Source organism: Mirounga leonina, unplaced genomic scaffold, assembly GCF_011800145.1.
Source record: "Mirounga leonina isolate KUSES-001 unplaced genomic scaffold, KU_Mleo_1.0 Mir_488, whole genome shotgun sequence".
NCBI classification, from domain to species: domain Eukaryota; kingdom Metazoa; phylum Chordata; class Mammalia; order Carnivora; family Phocidae; genus Mirounga; species Mirounga leonina.
The window spans coordinates 4,401,659-4,428,143 of NW_023270777.1; the positions used below are offsets into that span (position 1 = coordinate 4,401,659).

Sequence of the window (26,485 nt, forward strand, 5' to 3'; positions counted from 1 at the left end):
TGATGATGGTGGTGATGGTGGTGATGATGGTGGTGATGATGATGATGATGATGGTGATGGTGGTGATGATGATGATGATGGTGATGATGATGGTGGTGATGATGACAACGATGGTAATGTCAGACATACGAGGTCACCTGACCTCAGAATTATTTCCTGCCACCATCAATGCTGCCACCTGCCTTCAGCTTCCAACCCCACTGTGTTGTAAGTATGTGGGGTGGGCTGGTGATGAGATGGAAAGGAGGATTGGATCTAGAAAGATAAAGAGAAGGGATGATCTAAGATGTTAGAGGATAGTGTACTTATCTTGGTGCCTGGTACAGAGTAAGCCAGTTTTGGTTTTATTGAGATATAATTCACATTTCAATGGCTTTCACAATTCAGTGGCTTTCATTATATTCACAGCTACACATCCATCTCCATAATCAATTTTAGAACATTTCATTATCCCAAAAAGAAACCTACACCCCTTGTCACCACCCCAGCCCCTCACCCGTCCCAGTGAAGCTATGATTTTTATTATCTCCACCCTACAGAATAAGGAAAATGGGGCTCAGAGAGAAGACTGACTTGCCCAAGGCCACGCAGTTGGCATGTGACAGCACTGGGATTCCATCCAGGTTTGTCAGAACCCAAGCACAAGCCCTCAGTCAGCATGACCACTGAGGCAAGTCAGGTTCAGAGAATGTGTGGCCAACCCAAAGCCAACCCAAGGCCAGGCATTTACAGCTATGAAGTGATCAGGCCGAGGCTCAAATTTAGTCTCAGCTCCTAATCCTGTCCTTATCCCATTCCACTACATCCTTATCCCTTCCGTGTAAGCAAATCAACACAATCTGATGAGGATCCAGGAGTGAGCCCCCAAACCAGCAGGGGCTTCTCTCAGCCTGGATTCTGGAAGTGAATGGTTCTCGGGGCCCACCTGCTCCCTTCACATTTTGGCTCTGGGCACTGTAGGAGGGATCCGTGCCGGTGGAGGGGAGTGAACACGGCTGGAAGGAGAAGGCAGGCCAGCCCCTACCCAGTGTTTCCCAGGAGGGAATGAGTTGGGGCACATCTACTCCCTGCTCAGATGTCATGGGGAGCAGTGGATGAAAACACAGCCCCTAAGAAGGAAGGGATGGAAAAGCAGAACTTCTTAGCAGAAAGCACTCCCTGGGAGTCTGGGACCCTGGGCGTCTCGTCTCCACCCTACCTCGGGTAACTGCAGTCAGAGGGCTTAATCTACTTGGGCCCAGTTTCCCTGTTTTTTTTTTTTTTTTTTAAAGATTTTATTTATTTGACAGAGAGAGACACAGCGAAAGAGGGAACACAAGCAGGGGGAGTGGGAGAGGGAGAAGCAGGCTCCCCGCAGAGCAGGGAGCCCGATGCGGGACTCGATCCCAGGACTCTGGGATCATGACCTGAGCTGAAGGCAGTCGCTTAACCAACTGAGCTACCCAGGCGCCCTCCCTGTCTGAAAGTTGAGAGAGAAACCGGGGAAGTGAATTTGAAACAATTCCACGTTCCGAGGAGGAAAATGTGCTCTAATTATCTGCAAGGGACTTGACTTGAGTGCGAAGGAAGCCAGTGATTTACTTGGGGGTGAGTTGGCTCTCCACCTTTCCTGCTTGGAGTCAGAGGGCCCACTCTCACATCCCTTATTTCTTTATACGTATAGCAGATAGGGCAAGCCTCTCCAAGTACCCCGAGCAAGCAGGATGGACGGTGATTATGAACACGCAGAGCCAGAGAGACGAGGAGTGAGGAGACTTTATTTCTCCCAACATCCTCCCTCCCCTCTACCGGCGTGTCGCATGGCAACGGGCATCAGGAAGGCCTCATTCTTCCAGCTTCTGTGGCAGAAAAACAATTGGGAAATGAGTCAAACCCAAGGCAAGGCTAAGTACTGCTTTCACGTGGAGAGCTTGGAAAGGCTAACTTCCAGAAAAAATATTGAGGGATGGCATTGTCTGCCCCTGCACATTGTAAAAACAAAGCTGTGGGGCCCCTGGAGAGGGACGAGTCCCCCGAAAAACAAGGGCTTCCTGGGCAGCACCACTTAGGACAGGGAGGGATGGGGGTGACAAGGCGTGTGACCCCCTGTCCCCTGCTGCTCATTGCCCCATGATTCTGGAACCAGCAGGGGCCTGGCTGAAAGGGTGGCGTCTGTGAGTGCATGGCCAGCAGCAGGAAAGAGGCACCAAGAGACACCCTCCACACTCCCCTTGGGTGCTCTGGGGAAGCTGTCTGCTCTCACCTGGCCCCCCACATCTCGGCTCTTGGCCCGCAGCTTGTTGACCTGGGACTCGGCAATGTCCGCTCTCTGCTCTGCCTCCTCCAGCTCGTACTGGACCCTCCAGCACTTGGACAGCTGCATGAATATGCTCTTCCTGAATGTGAGATGGAGGGGCAAGAGCCTGAGGAAGCCCCCCTGCTGGGGCTCTTTGGCTGGGACCCAAGTCCTCAGTCCTCCCAAGGCACCTGGAGGGTCAGAGGCCAGTGGCCCAATCCCCCTTGCCCTGGGATTGTCTGCCTGGTGGCCAGGCCACTGTCTACGTCTACTGAGGGCAATCCGAAGGTTCTTGAAGAAGGTGGCCTCCTGGGCACCCTCCCTCCCAGGCAGTCCTGCTGTGACCTTGCTCATCCAATGGGCACAGATCCCTCCCCCTCCAATTAACCAGCTCAGATCTGCTTCCCTGTGGTCAAGGCGGAACCACCAGCCCCTGAGCAGGGAGGGAAACAAGACAAGGAGAGAAGCCATATGCTCAGTCATTTATCAACTGCAAAGTCCCCCAAATTTTGTTCCTCAGAACACCAGTCCTGTGGGCTGTTCTGCATACAATAAAAAGGCTCCAAGTTCCACTCTGGTTTGTGTGGGGGGGGGGAAAGCTGCATTCTGGAATGGCTCGTCCACTTTGAAGAGTGCATTCATTACACGTCACCGACAAAATCTGAGAAATCCTCGAAAGCTACCACTCAACTTGGTTTAACCTAGAGTTTCCCAAACTATTTCTTTTCTGAAACAGAAAAAGTCCTCCCCACCCCTTGCTGCCCCAGCCCAGCTTCCTGCTAGTAATAATATCCCTGAGGTCTATTTGATCAAGGGCAGGTCAGGAAGAATGGATGGGAGGGAGGCGGTTACGGAGAGTGGGAAGGAGGAGGCCATGGGGACAAGGGACAGGGCAAGGTGGGATGCTGTGAACCAGGACGGGGCGTCGTCTAAGGCCAGGTTGCCGGCGCAGGGAGGGCTGGTGGGGTGGGCTGAGCTGGCTGGGGCATCAGGGTGAGGTGGGGCTCACAGAGTGGGCTAGAATGTTCTGGGGGCGGGGGATAAAGTGAGGGGGCCAGCCACATGAGGTGAAGCAGAAGGCACCAAGGAAGTGCAGTTGGGGGGTGGGCAGGCTTGTTTAACACAGAGCAGGGGAGGGAGGAGGGCAGGCGTCCCTGACTTTGTAGCCTGCAAATGAAAACCTGGGCCTGTGACGGGACAGACTCCTGCTGAGGGCTGGGGGTCCCTGGGCGTGGGCTTCCGGGGACCACCCCCTACTCACAGCCTCTTCAGCCTGCCTCCTGTAAGCCTTCACTTCGGACTGCAGCTTGTCCACCAGGTCCTGGAGTCTGAGGATGTTCTTGCGATCCTCCTCAGCCTGCAAACATAGCACCTTGCCACCGCAGCTTCTGCTGGGGTTGGAGCAACCCAGCGCTCACTGAGGCTTTGAAGATGCCTACCTGGTACGTCAGCTCCTTGACTTTGCGTTCATATTTGTGGGCCCCCTTCAGAGCTTCGGCCCCCCTCTTCTGCTCAGCATCCAGCTCGCTTTCCAACTCCTGCACCTGGGTTTTGGGGGGAGAGAGCCCAGCGTCCAGGTCAGAGTGGCCAGGTTTCTCCCGCGGACTCATTGGTCGGTCATCTTAGCATGAACTCGGGATCCCCTTATTACAGTTTGTAAAAATGTCTCCTCCTACGGTTCAGGAACCACTTGTGATCACAGGGCCACCACTGTTGGTGCGGTGGCCTCGTGCAAATGAGAACAAGATGCAGCCCTCGGTGCCCACAGCAGGGCCACCAGGCCGGGCTCGGGCTTGGACGCCTCTAACTCTGGGGTCAGCCGCTTGGCAAGGCCTGGGCTTCAGCCCCGACTCATCCCTGCAGGTGAAGTCTGTGTGAGAGTTTCAGGAGGCCTGATTCCTGGTCAAATGAGGCCGCAGGGGGTCAGGGAGAGAGCCTGGGCCACGAATGGTCAAGGTGTGTTCAAGCCCCGGGGCGAGCTGACTGATTCAAAGCACACCCATGGCGAGTTTCTATGTGTTTAGGGTGGAGACTGGAATTCCTGCTCTACCTGCCTCGAACGTGGGGGTCAAATTAACGCCTGTGCAAATATGTCTTAAATGATAAAGCACCCCGCCGGTGGTGTTCATTTCACAGCTGCTTCTGGCTTTCCTGAAGTCTTGAGGGGACAGGACATCCACCGAGGACATAGGTCACTAACTGTGGCCCTAATACCACAGTCCAGAAAGAGCCAAGATGTGAGGGTGGCGGCCAGCCACGGGGAATCCCATCGGCCACAGACACGGGCAGCTCTGGGCTTGTGGACTCAACAAATCAGCCTTGGAATCCGCCAGTGGCCCAGGTTAACGCTGGGTGCTATTCCAAAAGTGATCCTCACCGCCCCGCCCCAACTCCCCGCCACCCCACAAGCCCTGGGAAGCTGTTTACCAATGCTCTTGTGGCCTCTGTGGGGTTCGTGGAACTAAAGATAATGGGGCAGCTGGGCCTGGAGGGCAGTCGAAGTGCCCCCCATGTAATGAGGGGGCCTGGCTGGCCCAGGAATCAAAGAATCTCGGAGGGAGGTGTGGGCTCTAATCCCTCCCTCAGTGGAGGGATCCGTGAGGACAGGCTTAAACTCATGCAATAGAGGATGACTGGGAAGAATAAAAGTAGGCATTTAAAGAATTTGGGGGGAAGAAGCTGTGACTTCCCCGGTGTTGACTTTTGTTACGTGCCTATAGCCTTGTTGTTTTTCGCGGGGGAAAAAAAATTCGTTCCCATTCATGGTGTACATGTGCTGGTGACCACATCCTTGGGAGGCTGGCCTGAAGCCTGAGTGCATGTGGGGTGCCTCCCTGCTGGGAGAGGTCACCCCCTTCTCTTTGCCTGCCCCTCACCCCCTTCTCCCATTCCACCATTTCCTCCCTCCCGGGGCAACAAAGACGTTCTAACAAGCTCCCCCTCACAGCCCTTTTCCAGAACATCAACTGGTAATGGAGTCCATTTGCAAAACAAAGGAAATAAACCATCACGGGTCTAAAGGGAAAAGCAAAGGGTTCAAGCAACAAAGGGATCCATTAGCAAAGAAACAAAAGCAAATATAAATAAGCTCCCAGATACAGAAAAAGCAGGATTGCCTCTGCGCAGGGGGTAGCATTTTCCTGGGGCTTTGGCCCAGAGGAAGCGCCGGTCATCTGCCGTGTAGGACGGAGTGAGCGAGCAGCTTACCAGCATTATGGCCTGACTGTGTTCAGAGACTGAGAAATCTGAGACGAATGGGAGCCGGGGGTGGGAGGTGAGGAGAGACTCTAGACTTTAGGTAGGATGGGCCATTGTTCACCAGAGTGGAGGCTGGTCCAAAATGTAACTTACACCAACTATGTAATGTTATGAATGTAAATTACATTTCCCTTCACTTACAAGGAACTAAATTCCTATAAAAACAGGATGTGAACATTTGCAAGTGTCTTCATTCTGCAGCTCCTGAGGCATGAGTGTTGTAAAGCGTGTGTGTGTGTGTGTGTGTGTGTGTGTGTGTGTTGGGGTGTAGGAACCAGTGAAAGAGAAACAGGTGGGCATATCGGCTCACAGAGAGCTCTGCAAGTAGTCCGCAGACCAAACTTGCATGCACTCCATCCATGCCCACTTTCCTGCAACCTTGTTTCTGGACTGTGGCTCTGCCCTGGATGGCTGAACCGGGTATCACCTTGAGAGCCAGCATCTTCTCGAGCCACCCTACCTGGTTCTCCAGTTTCTGAATCTGCTTCTTCCCACCCTTCAGGGCCAGCTGCTCAGCCTCATCCAGACGGTGCTGCAGGTCCTTCACCGTCTGTTCCAGGTTCTTCTTCATGCGCTCCAGGTGGGCGCTGGTGTCCTGCGCCTTCTTCAGCTCCTCGGCCATCATGGCTGCCTGATGAAGTTCATAGAAAGTAATAGTGGGCCACTGGCATCCCGACCGGGAGTATACAGAGGATGTTGTCAAAATCAGTGCTGTGCATGCTGATCCTGCCTCCCTCGTTCCACCATGACTGGTGATGCATCTCCTCCCCAGTTGGTTTTGGCTGAGGCTTCATCTACCTCCCTCTCCCTAGGAAGCCAGCACGACCGACTGTAGGTCAGCAGGAGACAAAGCCTACTTACCTTGTCCCCACCTAGAAGCCCCTTCCCTATCTCCAAACACTGGCTCTGAAAAGAAGGAACAGAGCTCACATCTGTGATGGCCTTCTTGGCCTTCTCCTCCGCGTTTCTGGACTCCTGGATGGAGTTCTCCACCTCTGCCTGGCACTGGGCTATATCTGCTTCCAATTTTTTCTTGGTATTTATCAGGCTTGTGTTCTATAGGAAAAATTAGATGCCAGAGGTGTAGGTTATCTTTGGACGCTTGGAACAATCGAGGGGGGGAAAGTTGCATGCAGAAGGAAATCAATCACGATCATGTTTCTTATTTTTCACCTGGGGATCTGCTAGATACTGTTTCATTCTTGACCAAACAGAAGGTCCTCAAACAGACCCAAGAACTGCACATCAGTTGAGTAACTGATAATGGTAGATTTTCATATATTTGAGGAAGAAGAGATTACTCAGTAAAAGGTGTCAGAGCAAGCAAAGGATAGGTAGACATAGTATATAAAATGAGAAATAGTTCCAATGGTCAAAACACACCATAAATAGAATTGTAAGGGTTGTGAAAAAGTGCAAAACACTCGCAATGTATGTTGCTGAAAAAAACATTCTCTTCCTTAACATCTAAAAAAGGCAAATCATGCAAGAAAACAGGGCACAAAGTACAGATAGGTGGAACGCACCAGAAGAAATAATTATTCATTAGTAATCAAAACTTTGTTGTATTTTATTTTTTTAAGTAGGCTCCACGCCCAACATGGGGCTTGAACTCATGACCCTGAGATCAAGAGTTGAATTGGATGCTCTACCCACTGAGCCAGCCAGGCACCCCAAGAAAATCAAAATTATAAAGGTGAGGTGTTTTCCAACCATAAAGTTGGTGAGGATTAAAAGATGTGTAACTGGGGTCTTTGAGAATTTAGAGGCAAGAGCGCTTACATAGTTTCCCAATGAGAATAAAAATGGAGACCACCTTGTGAAGGCTGATTTACAATATGTTGCAAATGTCTTTATTGTTTGGACCATGAAATTCTGCTTCCAGCAATCTATTTACTTCTGGGAATATTAAGGAAATAAGAATAATGGGGAAATGTGAAAATTTAATTATAACTAAGTTCATCAAAGAAAATTTTCTAATGGTAAAAATTTTATTGGGAATAATTAAAAACATCCAGCCGTGGAGGATCGATTAAATAAAAGTGCCATATCACCCTACTGTAACAGACCACTTTTCTGCCACTGAAAATAGTCATGGTGGGGGGTGCCTGGGTGGCTCATTCGGTTAAGCGTCTGACTCTTGGTTTCAGCTCAGGTCATGATCTCAGGGTCATGAGATCGAGACCTGCATGGGGGAGGGGGGGTCCTCCCTCGGCAGGGAGTCCACTTGAAGATTTCTGTCCCTTCCCCCACAGTGCAAGCATGTGTTCTCTCTTTCAAATAAATAAATAAATCTTTTTTTTTTAAAGATTTTATTTATTTATTTGAGACAGAGAGAATGAGAGAGAGAGAGCTCATGAGAGGGGGGAGGGTCAGAGGGAGAAGCAGACTCCCCGCCAAGCAGGGAGCCCTATGCGGGACTCGATCCAGGGACTCCAGGATCATGACCTGAGCCTAAGGCAGTCGTTTAACCAACTGAGCCACCCAGGCACCCAAATAAATAAATCTTTTAAAAAAAATAGTCATAGAAGATTATTTAAAGGTGTGGAAATATGTACATGACGTGTTGTTAAAATGAAAATAAGTTGCAAAAACATTGATCACATTTCTACAAAAGTATGATAATAGTAGACCTGGACAGCTTGGAATGAAAGATCTCAAAGTGGTAACACTGTGGCTGGTATTTTTCTTCTATTTGTTTGCTTGTATGCTCTATATTTTGTAACAAAGAATTGTTTTATAGGGGCACCTGGGTGGCTCAGATGGTTAAGCGTCTGCCTTCCGCTCAGGTCATGATCCCAGGGTCCTGGGATCGAGCCCCACATCGGGCTCCCTGCTCCAAGGGAAGCCTGCTTCTCCCTCTCCCACTCCCCCTGCTTGTGCTCCTGCTCTCGCTCTCTCTGTCAAATAAATAAATAAAAAATCTTTAAAAAAAAAAAGAATTGTTTTTATAAAACTTTTATAAAGGTGGCAGACAGCCTGTCTTCTGTTGTCCTGCTCACTGCTCCCTTGTGGTGTATTCAGTAAACTTCTATCTCCTTAAAAAACAAACAAAAACTTTCATAAAGGTAATAAAAATAATTATTTTGAAAGACAATTCTAATTTTCTATGATTGTAGCTTAGATGTTGCTTCCTCCGTGAAGCCTTCTCCAGCACCTTGATGCAATAATTCATCCTTCCTTTCTCTGATGTTCCCACAACATGCACGACCTTTTATCTTCAGATTAAAGAAAGCTCAGAAATCTGTCCATCTGGAGCATCGTTATTCCAAGAACTAAGTTTTTTTTTTTTTTTTTTAAAGATTTTAAGTCATCGCTACACCCCAAGTGGGGCTCGAACTCCCAACCCTGAGACTGAGAGTCCCGTGCTCTACTGTGCTAGCCAGCCTCCCTGCAAGAGCTAAGCTTAATGCAACAGTCTGGGAGGAAGGATGGGTGCTCCCTTCTGCCGTGTGGGTCCTGCCTGCCCCCAGGGTGGGCCCCGAGTGGAGGGAGGAGGGATGCACCTGGGCGTGGAGGAACTGCACGCAGTCGCTGGCGTCCAACAGTTCCTGCTCCGACAGCCTGCGGGTCCGCTCCGTCTGCTCCAAGGCCACCTTCATCTCCTCCAACTCCTCCAGCAAGAGCCCATTCCTGCGCTCCACGATGGCTAGCTGCTCCTTGAGGTCCTCGTTGCTCCTCAGGGCGTCATCCAGGTGCAGCTGGGAGTCCCGCAGGGAAAGCCAGATGTGAGGCCAGAGCCTGGGACAGGCTGAGCGCCGGCCAGGTCCACCAAAGCCTGCGCGCTCACCTTGAGCTGGCCCTGCACGGTGCGCAGGTGTTTCTGGGTCTCTGCCACCTGGCAGCTGGAATGGCCCAGCTGGATCTCCATCTCGTTGAGGTCTCCCTCTATCTTCTTCTTCAGCCTCAGGGCATCCTTCCGGCTCCGGATCTCAGCATCCAGCATGCTCTGCATGGCCTCTGTTGCCCGCTGGCTATTTCTTTTCAGCTGATTGATTTCTTCATCCTTCTCAGTGACCTTGCGGTCAAGCTCGGATTTCACCTGGCTCAACTCCAGCTGGACACGCAAGATCTTGCTCTCTTCATGTTCCAAGGAACCCTGATCAAAGCAGAGGGGGGATCATGGGCAGCCCCCCTTCCTGAACGGGTATTTTCTTCACTGTTATGATCAAATGAGTATTATTCTACCCATTCTACAGATGAGTAGAGGTCAAATAATGTGACCCCCAAATGTCCCTCCCAGTAATGAACCTGGGACTAAAGCTTTGTATCTGTTATTAACAATTTTATGTCTGGAGAGGGACAGAGCACCTTTTTGAATTAGTAAAACCTTTATTGGGTGTGTCTATTTTAACAGGGACCATGGCTCAGGAGCCACCCTATTGCCTGAAATGACAGGGTAATCGCTCTCCCCTTATCCTGCATTATGCAAATTTCCCTAGAAACAGCTCTACCATCCGCCCTGTGCTGGCCACACACAGGACACTGGGCCTATTTTGACTTTACAGAAATCCCAGTGGCCATAGACCATCTGGCGTCTGACTCTGTTAGGGCCGAGGAATTCTGAGCCAGCTCTCAGGATGCCTGCTGATTGATTTCTTGCTTCCCAGGAGGAAGACATCGAGGACATCACGAATGCATTTATATATTTTCCAAAGGGGAAATGTGATGAACTAGAGGACACCCAGGAGATGAAGCACAGCACAGCTGTTTCCCCAAGGACGGCTGGATGTTCTTCCCCATGGAGCCTCCTCGGCACCTCCTGGCAGGAAGCAGCCCCGAAGGTCTGGTCTAGTCCCCCCTCCTTCGGTGTCCTGCCCTCCTGACCTTCCCAGACACTTGCCTCCGCCTCTTCTAGGGCAGCCTGGAGGTCTGACTTTTCCTGCTCCACCTGCTTCTTGGTCTTTTCCACTTCCTGAAGGTTCTTGCCAGTTTCTGCAATCTGCTCGGTTAAGTCGGAGATCTCTTCTGCAAAGGACAGGCTCGATTTAGCTTGTTTGATGGGGCTCTAGTTGACAGCAGAGGCATCCTGCCTGGCAACTTGGGGACTGGTGATTCATTTACATTTATGTAGGAGAGAATACGGCAGAGCCCTTCGGGTGAGGTCTCGGCACGACACAGGTGTGTTGCCTCACCTGAACGATGCAGAGAGTGGAGTGGCAAGAACGCTAAAACTTCACAAAGTATATAAAACGGGTGTGGTGAGGGCCGGGGAAGAAAATTCTGGAGACAACGCATAGAATATAGAATCATACCCTTTCGGGACTGGAAGGGGCTTTAGGGGGTATCGGGTCTGGTCTGATTTTGCAGATCTGGAGTCTGAGGTCCTAAGGGATTTAGCGACATGCCCAAGGACACAAAGCCACGTACAGACAGAATCCACAAACGATCCTGTTCTCTAAGAAGAGGTGAGTTTAGCGACTCACCTTTTGCCCTTCGTGTTCCAGAATGACACTTTACTATGACTGTGTCTGTGTTATCAGCAGGGCTGAGCTCCAGGGTCAACGGAGCAGATGGGAGGATTCTGTGGGGCAGTGGGAAGAAGGGGGCAAGAAGGGGTACAGGTGCTCACCTGGGATGGGTGGAGGGGAAAGCTCACCTTGCAGATTTTTATTCTCCCGCCTCAGCGTCTCCAGCTGGTCCACCACCTCCTCATAGGCATTCTGCATCTTGAAGATTTCAGTACTAAGCGACCTGGATCCTTTCTGAGCAGCTTCCAACTCAGCCTGACTCTCATCCAGCTTTTGCTTCCACTCTGCAAGGACCTGGGAGATAACACAGGGACACGTGAAAGGCAGGAAGGACCAGGGCACCTGGGAGAGCCCACGAAAACAAGGGCTGTCCATCAGCAACACCAAGGTTTTACCCTTATATCCCGGGGACCCAAGAAACAGGGTAGGCCCCATTCTAGATCACAGGCTCCAGACTCTGATGTTCCTATGGGCCATCCACTGTCTTCTTAAAGGTATTTGGATCTCAGAGTAATCTGAATTAGCTTGGACTACAAATTCACTTTGGAGGGACTGTCACAAAAGCAAAGAGACATTGCAAAGCCCAGCCGCCCACACTATGACTTGATGCTCGGCGGACCTCCCAAATGCCGTGCCTCTCCAACATCCCAGGGTGAGAGGCCGTGGCTCTTTGGGGGCAGACCTTATCAAAGTCCCTCTGCTTCCTGTCCAGGATGGCGCGGGCCGTGTTGGTGAGTTCTGAGTCCAGCATCAGCTCATCTACTTCCCCCTGGAGCCTCTGCTTGGTTTTCTCCAAGGAGGCACACTTGGAGCTCCCTGCCTCTGTGTTTTCTTCTGCTTCCTGGAGCCTCTGGGCCAGTGTTTTCCTAAGAGAACCAGATTTTTTTTGTTTTGTTTTGTTTTGTTTTTGGTAAAGGTGGACTATTTCAGAAATGACTGTCAGATCAGATGAGGATGAACAGTCTATTTGGGGCTGGGACTGGGTAAGACCAAGACATAGAATGGGATGCATGGGCAGTGTCTAGGTATCATCTGAAGAATCCCAAAGTGCTTGGCGGCAAAGCAGGTCACCAAGAAGCCACCAAGGGAACCGGGCGGAAAAGACAGTCCCTGGGGAAGGACAGGGACGCCCTATCTGAATGCTTAACAAAACTCAAGGGCCTGGATTGGAAGAAAGAGTCTCTCAAGGCAGGAAGAATTTTCTGTCCCTTCACTGTGAAGTATCTTGGGGTCACCTCTCTTGCTGTCACTGGTGAGCCCATACTTGGCCTCCTCCAGGTCCTCCGTGTGCTGGATGGCGTCCGTCTCGTATTTGGTCCTCCACTGGGCCACCTCGCTGTTGGCCTTGGACAGCGCGCTCTGCAGCTCGGCCTTGGATTCCTGCTCCTCCTCATACTGTTCCCGCAGCAGGTCACAGTCATGGCGGGAGGACTGCAGGGCGTGGGCCAGGGCGTTCTTGGACTGTGGAAGGACCGTGGTGACAGATTGCAAAGACGTTTGGCCATTTTCCAAGCTAAGGTATTTTCCTCTAAACTGGCATCTCCCAACGTGAGCTGTTCCCAAGCTGCCTTTGCAAACTTTTGCCACATCCACGTATGTCCTGTTTTATTTAATTTTTGTCAAGTGGACTCCCTTACTGTATTTCAATAAAAGTAAACTATTAAACTACATTAAATAGAAAAACACTAACATTCACCACAAACAGAAGGGAACCATAAGAATGAATGTAAAGCAATGTTATCGATCACCTTCCAGCCAGGTGCTTGCCGTGTGGCTCTGTGCCTGAAGCCCACTCGCTCTACGCCTTAATAAGGAAAATGAGCATGCCCTAGAGAGATGGTATCCAAATCGAGCTCTTTCCCTTATGTAAGCAGAAGAATCAAAACAGAATTAAGAAGGGGATCGTTTTCTCGCTATGTGATGCAATGCTATGGAAAGCTGTCACCGTGAAAAAAACCCAAAAAGGTATTCTTTGGTGTCATCAGGGGCTGTGTCCCCACACTCTGCGGAACTCTGATGTGAGTTGTTCTGTTTCTATGGCTCTGGTACCTCTTCCTGGGCAGGGGAGGATGTGCCCAGAGGCCTCCCTCACTCATTCCCGCCTGGTCAGAAGGACAATTTAGCTCTCATCTTGATGGTCACGAAACTTTTTTTTAAGATTTTATGTAATCTCTACACCCAACATGGGGCTCGAACTCACAACCCTGAGATCAAGAGTCGTATGCTCTACCGACTGAGCCAGCCAGGCACCCCACAAAACACTTTCTGAGGCCACCATCAAAGAAAGAGTTTTGTTGACCTAGCACAGTCATGTGTACATTTCTGTTTTTGTTTTGTTTTTTAAAAACACAGCAAAACTTAACCCAAGAAAGAGAACTCAGTTGCTACTGTATCCTGGCCAGAGGACAGCCTCCTTCCTGAAATGGATCTTCTCACTGCTCGTTCCGACTCTGGTTCTTATCACAACCCCCACCCCAGTCCACCGAAGACCCTTACCATAGAGCGGAAAGATGGGAGACTAATAAAGTGCTTGGTTTTGTTTTTAGAAGAAGTAAGTAGGGTTCAGGAAAATTCCAGAAGATTGCCTTGTAAGCCTTAGCTGGTGCACGGCAACCTCAAAATCCCAGAATGCAGTTTTGGTGGACTTCTGGATTCCTATTCTAATGCTTGAACGCACATTGACAGCATTTATGAGGCACCTGCTGTGTGCACTGTTCTACTGTTTAGCAGTAGGGAACAATCATTCTTGCCTAGGAGGAGTTTACAGGTCAGCGGGGAGATGGGCATGATGAGCATAAATATCTAGATATGGAAGTCAAGAACACGATGATGAGGTTCATGTTTATGCATATGTCCCAAGTGTGTCCCTAAAGCCATGCAGTCTTTTCGGAGGAGGAGAACTTAAAATCGGGTGTTGTGGCAGGTGACACGTGAGTGAGGAGGAAGAAAGAGGAGGGCATCTCGGGGGGCCAGGCTGAATGGCTGAGCAGAGTGAAAGAATACACAGAGGCAGAGATGGTCAAGCTGGTGCAGTGGCGGGAGGGGATGCCCTGGCTGGTGAGGGGTGTTTATCAGACCACCCTGTTGAGGGACAGAGGAGCCCAGAGGATGGAACACCTTGGCTCTGAGGAAGGAGATCCAACGCCAAAGCCCTGTGACCTCAAAGAACAGGTTCCTACCCTCAAACACAGCAGAGAGGAGAAGTATCAGACTTCATGCGGCAGCCCTACCTCCAACCAGTTTTCGTGGCTTCTCAGGTTCTGACTCTGCCATTCCAGAAAGAGGCATTCTTACCTTGGTTTCTTCTTCCAGTTGCCTCTTAAGCTCCTCCAGCTGCTGGGTGAGGGCCTGCTTGCCTTTGGTTAGCTGTGAAATCAGCGACTCCTTCTCTTCCAGTTGGTGGCTCAGCTCCCCTACCAAACAGATGTATGAGTGTTGCTGACCATTGCTGACCCATAGCCTGTAGCTTCTGAAACCCAGCCCCTCCTTACCATTTTGGGTCTGCAGTCTTGCCTTCTGCATGTTCAGATCATGGACTAATTGAGTCTGTTGGTCATCCTTGGCTTTTATCTCATTAAATTGGTCTTCCACAGTCCGGCACATTCTTTCCATGTTATACTCTTTAAAAAAAAAAGTCAACATGAATGGAAAAAATGGGTTTCTGGTGTCCAGTACTGAACTGGGAAGTTGGATAGTTTAGCTTCTTGTCAGGTCAAATAAAAATAAAAATGCAGAATACATACATGTCAGTTTAAAAAATTATAATCACTTCAGATTTGCTTTAGTTTTAATTTGTGATGACTGCTTAGTCACCAAGAGGTTGAAGCAACAGCTTTCAACTATCTACTTATCTACTTATCTTAGGTAGATAATTGACTGGTTTGTAAAAAACCCTTTGAGAAGATGCTACTCAAAGGAATCCCAGGATCCTCTTGTAATATAAGTAATTCTGTTGCCATGTGAATAATATTACTTTTTTTTTTTTGTTTGCAAGCAGTCTATTCAGGTGACGCTGTTGCACATTTCATTTGATAATACAAAAGATTCCCTATGTTGGAGGTGGCACGGAGGGAGTCACTCCCCCAGCCTCTAGTTGGCCCATATTTTTGTGAAGTTTGTTTAAAAACCTTGCATATATTGTAGAGTTCCTCCTTCTACCTCATATATCATAAAACAAGTATGTTGAACATATATTTTTCCTCAGACTGGGACGTATAAGATGGTGGCAGAAGAGGCAGGGATATTAGATTCAAAGGAAGGTCTCCAGGGGCTTAGGATATCTTTGAGAAAATGACATATGAACATAAAATAATTTTATCTAGGGTAGTTGAAAAAGAGACAGCAACTCACAAGGAGAAAAATCAAAAGATACAATAACTTAAAATATATAAAGCAATATAAGGTATTTCTTCCACTGGATTCTAAAATTGAGAACAGAGAGCATGAAGTGATGGAGGAAGGGAGATGGTAAGGAGGTGCTGTCATCTCTTCCAATCCAGACAACTCTGCAACCTGGCCTGGGTGCTACGGGGGAGAGAGATAAAGACAGAGACAGAGAATACATACAGACATAACTTCTTAGAGGGAGGAAAAAGCCAAGAAGGGCAGAAAAATGGGGAAGCTGGCAAGAGAGAAAGAAGGAGTGGCAGTCAGGCACTGAGGAAGAAATAAAGAGAAAGCCCAGGCTGTGGGTGTCCAGACAGCAAGAGGCCCCATGAATCTAGGAGCACATTGTCGCTCTCTGAGGAAGCCTTTGCCTTGAAGTCATACACAGGTGTGGGTTTACCAGCAAGCTGGTGAGGTTTGAGCTTCATGACCTTCACTTGCATGGGCCCTAGATCATGCAGGTAGTTGTAGAAGGTTCCAGGTGGAGAAGGAAAGCTACATGCAAGCAGAATATATTTCTAGGGAGGCATTTCTGGCAGATGGTATGAGTCTCCAGGGTGTCAGTAATCTGTGACTTCTTTTTCTCACTCTATAGATAATATTTTTTTTTTTTAAAGATTTTATTTATTTGCGAGAGAGAGAATGAGAGGCAGAGAGCATGAGAGGGAGGAGGCTCAGAGGGAGAAGCAGACTCCCTGCCGAGCAGGGAGCCCGATGCGGGACTCGATCCCGGGACTCCAGGATCATGACCTGAGCCGAAGGCAGTTGCTTAGCCAACTGAGCCACCCAGGCGCCCCTTTTTCTCACTCTAAATGAGTATTTACTTTCATGCCTAACTTTGTATTTATAATTTTGTGTACATTTTCTTAAAGAGCCCCTCCCCTCCTGAATTTTACATGCTTCGAGTGGCATAAAACTTGGATCTACCCCGGTTCTCATGCATAACTTCACATTGGTTATGCCTCCCAGGGATTCATACCATGGGCTAAGGAGGTGGCATGTAGACAACCATACCTAGCAAGGCCCTTTGGTACAATCCATCCGTTCTAGAAAATGCCAGATGGATTGGAAAATTCTGAGAGCTTTCTGAAACTCTGGAAGGATGATGAGACCTTGAGTCATAGTAGGTCACTGAGTCAAGCTCCAAGAGAGGAATGGATTTGGGGAGGACTGGGAGCAAGCAGAAGGCAGGAGAGCCTTGCAGTTTAGAACAGGCAGTGAGTTTGGGAGCATCAAATTACGTCTGCTCCCTGGGTAGGTGGACGTGGCTGCCTCGCATTTGCTAAGAGCAGGGGGTCAGGTACCTTCGACTTGGAGACAGTTCCAATGTTGCTGGCCATGTCATCAATCTCCATCTTCAGCTCGCTCTTCTCCTTCTCCAGCTTCTGCTTGACCCTCTGCAGGTTATCTATCTGCTCCCCGAGCTCGGCCACGCTGTCCGCGTGCTTCTTCCTCAGGGTGGCCGCCGTGGCTTCGTGCTGTAGGGTGGCCTCCTCCCGGTCCCTGCGCATTTTCTGGAACTCAGCCTCACGCTTCTTGTTCATCTCGATCTGGGCAGAGGTGGCCCCACTGGCTTCTTCTAGGTGCTCGCTGATCTCTTCCAGTTCCCGGGAGAGGTCAGAGTGCTGCTTCTCTGCTTTGGCCCGGGAGGCCCGCTCTGCCTCGATTTCCTCCTCCAGCTCTTCTGTGCGGGCCTGAAAGGGTCACCGCATCAGGAATGTTGGGGGGAGAGAGGAGCCCACTTTGGGAGGGTGAGGGTGAGGTACTGGGGGTAGGCACCACAAAGAAAAGACTATACGATAATATTAAGTTAGTGAGGAATAAACTTGGAAACAATCTAAATGTCCATCAGTAGGGGAATGGTCAAATCCACCATGATGGAACCATGTTCCAGAAGTTCATGGAGCAGTTAAGATTTGACCCACGTCTACCACGGACAGCTCTGCAAGATGCATTGTTACATGGAAGTAGCAAGTTGCAGAACCATAGTCTCTGTATTATCATATTGAAGCTAAAAAATATAAAGTATACAGAATAGGAAATACACATATATTTAATGAACATATTTATATGCATAAACATAAATGTAAAGATATATAATATACGCTTGCATATATTTATGTTCTTGCTCCTTTATATTTTAATATATATGTGCATATACATATATATGTGTGTATCATATGTATATATATATATATTTCCCATAGACAGTTTCTTTGGGTCTTTTTTCTTTTTTAAAAGATTTTTATTTATTTATTCATGAGAGACAGAGAGAGAGAGGCAGAGGGAGAAGCAGGCTCCCAAGGAGCAGAGAGCCCGATGCGGGACTCGATCCCAGGACCCTGGGATCATGACCTGAGCCGAAGGCAGACGCCCAACCATCCGAGCCACCCAGGTGCCCCGAGTCTTTTTTCTTTTTAAGATTTCATTTTTAAGTCATCTCTACACCCAACATGGGGCTCGAACTCACAACCCCGAGATCAAGAGTAGCAGGCTCCACCAACTGAGCCAGCCAGGCGCCCGTCTTTGGGTCTTAAATGCATACATAAACCCATAGCAAGAGATCTGGTAGGATACACAATCCAGCTAAAAGTGAGAGCGACTTCTGAGAAGGGAGGGTTATTGGTGGTGATCAAAGCACGCTTATCAATCATATTTAGCCTTATTGGTAACACTGTAATATTCTCAAGGAACTCTATGTGCTACTGACAAAATTAAAATGTTAATTTCAGAAAAAATAAAGGGAAGGACAGGACATTGTTTCCAGCTCCGAGGACAGTAAGAAAATGAGCAGCTAAAGAAACAAAGGCAAAAGGGCAGGAGGGACCCTTGCAAAGGGTTTTTGGGGTCAGGAAGGGTTTTTTTTTTTTTTTAAGATTTTATTTATTTATTTGAGAGAGAGAGAATGAGATAAAGCATGAGAGGGGGGAGGGTCAGAGAGAGAAGCAGACTCCCCACTGAGCAGGGAGCCCGATGCGGGACTCGATCCTGGGACTCCAGGATCATGACCTGAGCCGAAGGCAGTCGCTTAACCAACTGAGCCACCCAGGTGCCCCAGGAACGGTTTTGAAACTTCTACCTGAAGCTCTTTGATCTTCTTTTGTAATTGTAAACTGTGCCCTTGTTCCTCATCAATTTTGGTTTGTAACTGACTGATTTCAAGCTCCTTCCTGCAAATAGATACATATATACATATATATGTATATATTATATATATATATGTATGTATACATATATATATATATGTATATATTTAAAAATAACATGAAATACAAGCCTTTTATAAAGGGCTAAGTTGGCATCCGGGCTCAAACACGAGATATCTACTTCTTCAATTTCTCCTCCACTTGCTGCTTGTCATTTTCTAGATCCATAATGGATTCCTGGAACATTTTCAGGTCCCCTTCCAGCTTCCTCTTTACTTTCTCCAGGTCTGCCCACAGTTTCTTCTCCTGCTCCAAGGAGCCCTCAAGCTGGGGAAGACATGGGCAGAAAGGTTGGAGCTCGCCCTTTGAGCTGCACCCATGCCCGCGGCTTCCTTGGGCTCCCGTGGGGGCATGACTGCTGGCCTCTGGCCCCGGGAGGGAGCAAATTTCCCCCTGTGTCCCCACTCTTCCCTCCTGCAGCAAAGGTTACCCCAGGGGGCTGGATCTCTCGGGAGCCTTCTGGTGCCTCTTTTGGCTGATTCCCACTTGGCCTGTCCATTCCCTGTAGGATCATTGTGCCCATAGGTGCATGCTTGTGCGCAGACGGGAACAAGCCGGGCATCTGTGGACGGGCTCTGCTACAGCCAAGCCCGGGAAGGTCTAGACTGCACACTGTCACTCCTCCCAGCTGACACCATGCATCGATGGGGAGATCAGGGCTACTCTGTGTGTGTGTGTGTCCATGAATGTGTGCACACGTGTGGGTGTGGGGAACAGGGTGGTAGGGGTGGAGCTCGCCTGCTCTGGCCTCAGGAAAACATGCAATCTGGAAAAGTTCTAGCCACAATCGTGAGTAAGCCTGAAAATGTCAGGCCTGGCTCTTTCACCAGGGAACATATATGCAACTGATGAATCACTACAGTCTACCTCAGAAACAAACAAAAAAAGTAACACGACGGGGGAAAAATGGTAATTGTCATGGCCACAAACGGGACTCATTTTTAACAATGTTAAAGTAACTCAATTTTAACAATGTTAGAACAGGATTGGAGATTTTGGAACCCAAGGACCTGCAAATGCATGCTAATTACGATGATGTTGATGATGATGATGGGACTAATGTTTTACTAACACTCTCTACGTGTTGAGTTTCCTCTCCTCTCCTCTCCTCTCCTCTCCTCTCCTCTCCTCTCCTCTCCTCTCCCCTCCCCTCCCCTCCCCTCCCCTCCCCTCCTCTCCTTTCCTTCTTTCTTCCTTTCCTTTCCCTTCCCTTCCTTCTTTCTTTCTTTTTCTTTCTTTTCTTCCTTCCTTCCGTCCTTCAAGATTTTATTTATTGAGAGAAAGCACAAGCAGGGGGAGAGGGAGAGGGAGAAGAAGCCTCCCTACTGAGCAGGGAGCCCGACGCGGGGCTCGATCCCAGGACCCGGGGATCATGACCTGAGCTGAAGGCAGATGCTTAACCGACTGAGTCACCCAGGTGCCCCCGTGCTGAGCTTTCCATGGAAACCCTCTGAAATGGAGCTGGTTGTAGCCCCATTTCACAAGGTAGACACAAAGGCTGCAGAGTTTAAGTGGCTCGCTCAGCATTCCAGACTCGTGTGGAGGGGGCTGAGGTCCAGACTCAGTTCATTGGCTTCAGAATCAGAAGTTAGACCCCCCTCTTAACCCCTGCCTCTGCAAATAACAGCCATTAGAACACAGTAGTAAAATATCCTTACGTCATCTGTTTGCTGTTCCAGCTTGACATTTATTTTCATTAGACCATTGACTTTATCTTCTTCCACCTGGAGATCATCCAGTGTTTGCTGATGGGCTTCCTGCAGAGACTTCTTCCCCTTGGTCAGTTTGGAAATGTTTTCCTCAAGTGCTGTCATTTCTTCAGAAAGATTCTTTACCTGGGAAGATATCAACACCAATGGAGTGCTCAAACAATTCAATCAGAAGCTATTGATTTTTTTTCCCCTTTCCTTTTCCTTTTCCTTTTTCTTTCTTTTTTGGCTACTGCGTCTCTACCTCCCCCACAGGTGTTCACTGTGTTGGCTGCATCATCCTGAAACTGGAAGCCTCCCAGCTCTTCACTTCCTTGCTGGCCCGCCACAGAGCCTCAAATCCCCCCGTTAGCATCGTTCCTTCATAGAGGGGTTTATATCTTAGGAGGGAGTACCCTGATACATGCAAATAGGATGCTTCTGAAGGGCAACCCATCAATCTCTCTTTATCATTCCATATCCACGGGAATGTGTTTTCCAAGTTGGGGGACTGGGGTTTAGAATAAGGCAGGAAGAGTAAGGAAAGATACAACGTGCCATGCAAGAACATCCAGAATGGGAAGCCTGTGCTGTCAGGAAGCAGGAGGGGAGACACCACACGTGAAGCTTTAAGGCATTAAATCGAACTTTGCTCTACGTACGACACTCTTCCAGATCAGAGGTTGCTAAACTCCTGCCCCGTGGGCTGAATCTGGCCAGGGACAGGTTTTCTTTAATTCACATAATAGTTTACAACTGCTGCATAAGTTATCAACATTGAAAGAAGCAGTGAAATTTCACATAAAATCTGGACTCCTGGCTGCGCATGGAAAATCCAGAGCTTTGTGATGCTGGATTTGCATTTCCCCTTGGAAGCAGCTGGGTCAGGGCTTCTGCCAAGTCTCCATGCCTTCTGATTGTCCCTTTCCACCATTCCTGGGAGTCTAGCCCACACCAACTCTGGGTCATCTCACACCAGGGCAGCCCCATCCCTTGCTCTGCCTCATGAGCAACCATTATTATGTGAATCAAGTGCTGTATTTTTCACGCATTTCTGTAAAATGTGAGGATCCTTAACTTGACCAAGTATTTCCAATGCTTTCCCGAAGGCTGCGTCAGTCTATACTCTGCCAGGAACACACGAGGGTCCCTGTTTGCCCACGTCCCTGCCAGTGCGTGGGGTCACCCCGCTTTCTGCCTCCTTTGCCACCTGCCTCCCTCATCATCTGCCTGGCCCCTGGAGGCATTTTGGTTTGCTCTTCCTGAGCCAAGTGCAAACAAGGATGAATAGGACGCCACCCTTGTTGAGGATCTCTTGCTTTGTGCAGGATGGGTTGGGGGCTGGAAGTTTGGGGTCCCACCAGCCAGGCAGGAGGAGGGTTGAGAAGAGCCTGTGGGACAGAGAGCAAGGCAGAGAAGGACGGAACTTGGTGGGGCCTCACTGCCTGTCTGCTCGCTCTTGCCTCTGACTTCAGGCAATGAGTGCTCCTCACCGAGAGGGAGTAAGGATGGTTCCAGAAGCCGTGGGACTCCCCAGTTTGCCCACCTTGTTCTCGGTGGCGTGCTTCTCCTTTTCCACTTTCGTCAGGGTCAGCTCCAGGTCGTCGATGTCCCTTTTGAGAGACGAGCATTTATGTTCCAGGCTCCTCTTCTTTGCCACGAGGTCAGAGTTCACCTCTTCTTCCTCTTCTAGTCTCTCATTCAGCTCCTTGACTTTGGCTTCTAGTAGGATCTTGCTTTTGATGAGCCCTTCACAGCGCTCCTCTGCATCGATCAGGTTTTCTGTTTCCTGAAAGAACCAGATGGTTGTGTTTCGGTAAGGCTCTCAGCAAACCTTACATGGGGAGTGCTCTGCCCTCCAGAAGCCCACTCTCTGGACCTGAGCCAAGGAATGGGTCACACACGCACACACTTACATGCACAAACACACACACACCGCTTGTATATTATTCGTATACCTTTCTCTAACCACCAAAGACTTCCACTTAATAGAAATTCACCTGAAATAATTCCAAACAAAGGAGTCCATATAGTTCACGAAGCTTCTGTCAATTTGCCCAAATTCAGCCAGCCGGCCATTTCACTCTTCCTTTCACCACCCACTGAAAAATGACTCCTCTAATCAATGTTACCACAAGCTAACTGGTATTTTCAAAACATTACTACCTTTTAACTTCCAATGGAAAATTGTGGTCTCTCCCTGTGAGCTCTGCCTCCTCGAGCCACGGAACAGGAAGTTCAAAATAGGAATAAAGTGATTAAGTAGATATATGTCCCAGAAGGCTCTGTAATGAGTTTCTTGTGTAGGCCAAGATTAGCTAATTCTATTCTTAAACCTAATCGGGCTATATCTTCTTGTACGAGAGTGTTGTAAAAACTGGACCCACATTTCAAGGTTATGGATAAGAATAAGCATCAGTGTTAATTGAACACGTACTAGGGGCTCAGCATTTCACATGCATGGACTCATCCGATTCTCCCAGCAACCCCATGACATGTGTGCTTTTACTGTGCCCATTTTACAGATGAGAAAACCGAGGCACAGAGAGGCTAAGTAACTTGCCTGAAGCCACACAGCTATCAAGTGGACAGTTTGGGACATAAACCCAGCTATCTGGTTCCAAAACTTATCCTCTTGCCCACTGGGCTTGGGAAAGTGCTCCTAATGACCACACTGTACTGATTGGGAAAAGTATAAAAGGGAGGAGAAAATGCTTTGTATGCAAGGCATTTGGGAGTTTCTTAAAAGGCCCTAACTTGTGAATTGATACACTTATCAAATAAAATTATTCCTCCTTTGAATTGTTTTAGTGATTTACTTTAATTTTTTATTTACATGATTTTTTTTTTTTTAAAGACCTGGTGCATTCCTGACAGGTTTTAATTATGAGGACACATTACCCCTCATACCCACAGCAAACTAGGTCTAACTCCGCTGTGGAAGACAGACAGAAATGAGGGTGAGCCGAAATTCCCTTCGCAGACATGCTTCCAACAGCATCTCTGCGGCCGCCAAGCCCCACCCCCTCCCTCTTCCGACCGGCTGGGCTGCGCTGCAATACTCCGAACACCCACGAGGTGGCACCACTGCCCCTTACCTTGACGCACCTGCTGGGGCCTCAGCGTTGCGCCTCGTCTCTATCCTCACAGGTAAGGTACTTACAGACTGGACCTGCAGCTGGAGGTCATTCTTTTCCTGCAGCAGGGCCACCATCTTCTCCTCAGATCTGGCCAGCTCCTCCTTGGCCCTCTCGAAGTCTTCCTTCATGGTGGCCATCTCTCGCTCTGCCTCCGCGCTCTTGAGGAGCGGCTTGATCTTGAAGAACAGGTTCATCCAGGGCCAGTGCTTGGCCTTCATGAAGGCGCGGATGTTGTACTGGATGCGGAAGATGGAGTCCCTGTGCATCCCGTCGGACTGCGTTAATGAACCACAGCAAGGACTGGGGTCCGCCCCCCCTGCCCTGGGGGCCCAGGCCCTTCACCCTTCCCCGCTAGGTGGGAAGCAGGGGCAGCCGAGGTCTGCAGCTCCTCTGGGCCCTGGGGTGTGCTCTGCAGATGGGGGGCAGAGGCAACAGCATGCACAGAGGGGGGGAGGTGAGAGAGGACACGGGGTCATTTGTGGACCCTCCCCCCTCCCGCCCCCGGGCTTCCGTCCCCATCGCTGGCCTGGAGATGCGGTGCCTGAGATCCTGATTACCAATGCTAGGAGCATCTTCATCTCTACTCTCCTGAGTCTGTCTCCCACAGTTTTTTTTTTAAGATTTTATTTATTTGACAGAGAGAGCACAAGCAGAGGGAGACAGAGGGAGAAGCAGGCTCCCTGCTGAGCAAGGAGCCCGATGTGGGACTCGATCCCAGGACTCTGGGATCATGACCCGGGCCGAAGGCAGCCGCTTAACGGACTGAGCCACCCAGGTGTCCCTCCCAGTTTTTTTTAAGGATTTTACTTATTTATTTGACACACAGAGAGAGTGAGAGAGCGCAAGCAGGGGGTGCGGCAGGCTGAGCGAGAAGGAGAAGCAGACTCCTTGCTGAGCAGAGAGCCCGATGCGGGACTCGATCCCAGGACCCCGGGATCATGATCTGAGCGGAAGGCAGACGCCTAACGGACTGAGCCACCCAGGCGCCCGTCTCCCACATTTGAATGGCTCTCACCTTTTTGAAAGACCCCATTGCCTTTGATTCCATGATTCCTGCCTCAGGGTGCTCTGATGTGTGGGGTCCCTTTTCCTGCTTACCTCTGGATGTACACCCAAGACCGTCTCCCCGACACTCGCTCTCCTAGAATTCGCCGAGTTTCCTGATTTTGAGTGTTGCCTGTGTCCAGGGCCACCTGCCTTACCTCCTACTCCGTATCCTCCAGAGTTCACGTGTGCCTGAAAACTTGCTTCCCTTTCCCATAAACCGGCTCCTGCCGAGGGCTCTTCTTTCCCCTGTTTCTGTGCTGGCTTCCATTCACTTCACCCAGCTAGATGCTCACGAGGTGTTCTTGACGAATGCATGGTGGTGGCCCACGTGGCAACGCCAGTGTCTGGGCAATAGAGGGCATCAGGGAATCAAGGAGAACGGACCTCCCCCCAAATTCCCCCTCCCTCAAATTTCCGCACGTAACCAGCCACCAGTGTTGCCGGTGAATTATCGAAGGAGTAAAACTCTTCAGTGTCCCTGGAATCCATCCCCTGCTCCCTCAACAGCTGGACTACGTCTTAGTTCAGGTCCTTGTCATCGTCTGCAAACCCAATCCTCTCCCTTGTCCCCATATGCACCTGCCAATTCTTTCCAGCCGAAGCCCGCGTCTGGTCTCATGAACGTGGTACAGGAAAGCCTGTATTGGGTGCATCTCCCTCCTCGCTCCCACCGTGGTGGCCTCCAGGCTATCCTTTCTCAGGAAGGAAGCAAAGCTTCCTTCCGAAAGTTCTTTCCTCTTGCTGACTCCTTCAGCCTGCCCCAACCCCCGGCCAGGTGGAGGGCTTGTTCTCACCATCCCCCATTGCCCCGAATGTGACTCTGACTTGGCACTTGTCATGCATGTTACAGTCAGCCATGCAAGGGTCTGTTTCCAACCCACCCCTGAGCTCCTGGAGGGCAGGACTCCTCTCTGTATCCCCAGTGCTGTGCAGGGTCCCCAGCACAGAGGGGCTGCTCGGCAGGTGTTGGTTAAATGAAGGAGCGAGGACAGAGATGCCTGAGACCGAAAGCAGGAAGCAACCAGCCCCTGCGAAGTAGGGAGGGCAGGATAAGGCGGGGCGAGGGTCCACATCACCTCCTCTCCGTCATCTTCTTGAACTCCACCCGCATCAGGTACCCCCGGCAGATGGCCTGCGTGCACGTCATCAGGGTCACCAGCTTCTCGTCCCTCGTTTCCTCCAGGAGTCCGAGAAGTCCAGCTTTGAAAAACACCTGCGTCAGAGGAGAGACGAGCCCTGCTTTGTTCTCAGCCACCGTGCAAACCGGGGCCCTCCTGGGAGCCTGTTTCTGCCCAGCCCAGCCCTCAGCCTTCAGAGCCGTGGCCTGGGACCAGCAGTCCACTGGGCCCCACAGTGGCCTCTCCCGAGCTCACAGGGATGTCCAGGCCCCTCCAACCCCCACGGACCGATTCGGACAGAGCTCACTCACAGGAGGCAAGGATGGGTCCAGAAAGTACGCTCCGAGCTCAGCTGCGCCCAGATTGGGAGAAATTCATAGATGGTTCTTCCTCCCCATCCTCCTCTCTGTCTGCCCTCTGTCCTACCCTCTGGCCCACTCACCCATGGCCCACACGGCTGACATTCCGAGGGAGCAGGACTCCCGGGGGGTGGGAGGCGGGACACAGGCCCCAGACTGGCCCTTTCCAGGAGGGAGAGCTCTGCAGTCAGGCCAGGATTTGAAGCTGACCTTTGTCCCTCACTGTCCACGTGAACTCGAGCAAGTTTCTTGCCTTCTGGGAGCCTTTATTCCCCTGCCCTCCCTGTAACCCCACGAGGTCAGGACTAGCCTTGTCACCTTCGGGTTATCGGGAGGACCGAATGCAAGGTGCATAGAGGCCGAGTCACAGGGCCGGATCCCCCTGTGCTCAATAAATGGTAGCCGTTTTTATCTGTTATCATCATTCCCTCCCAGTTTTCACTGTTCCTGGAATCCTTGCTGCATTCTCCTCCTTCCTTGGCTCTCTCGTCCCATGTAAGAGTGCCTTTGCTCTGCTCTTTTAGGACCCTAGAGCTT

The 26,485-nt window shown here is 49.9% G+C and overlaps 1 protein-coding gene across 1 annotated transcript in view; it reads right to left on the reverse strand.

Moving 5' to 3' along the window:
- Nucleotides 1–62: 62 nt before the first annotated feature.
- The window catches only part of MYH13 (myosin heavy chain 13), a 49,697-nt gene continuing 23,274 nt past the window's right edge, over nt 63–26,485 (reverse strand). Inside the window, 21 exon segments of the mRNA XM_034989304.1 lie at nt 63–255; nt 2,243–2,375; nt 3,526–3,632; nt 3,715–3,819; nt 5,994–6,164; nt 6,464–6,589; nt 9,040–9,244; nt 9,325–9,632; nt 10,377–10,501; nt 11,133–11,298; nt 11,687–11,870; nt 12,269–12,465; nt 14,299–14,417; nt 14,496–14,622; nt 16,695–17,084; nt 18,470–18,560; nt 18,718–18,863; nt 20,255–20,431; nt 21,831–22,073; nt 23,448–23,682; nt 25,548–25,684. Of these exon segments, the coding sequence (XP_034845195.1) occupies nt 166–255; nt 2,243–2,375; nt 3,526–3,632; nt 3,715–3,819; nt 5,994–6,164; nt 6,464–6,589; nt 9,040–9,244; nt 9,325–9,632; nt 10,377–10,501; nt 11,133–11,298; nt 11,687–11,870; nt 12,269–12,465; nt 14,299–14,417; nt 14,496–14,622; nt 16,695–17,084; nt 18,470–18,560; nt 18,718–18,863; nt 20,255–20,431; nt 21,831–22,073; nt 23,448–23,682; nt 25,548–25,684 (3,582 nt within the window). The 3' untranslated portion in view covers nt 63–165.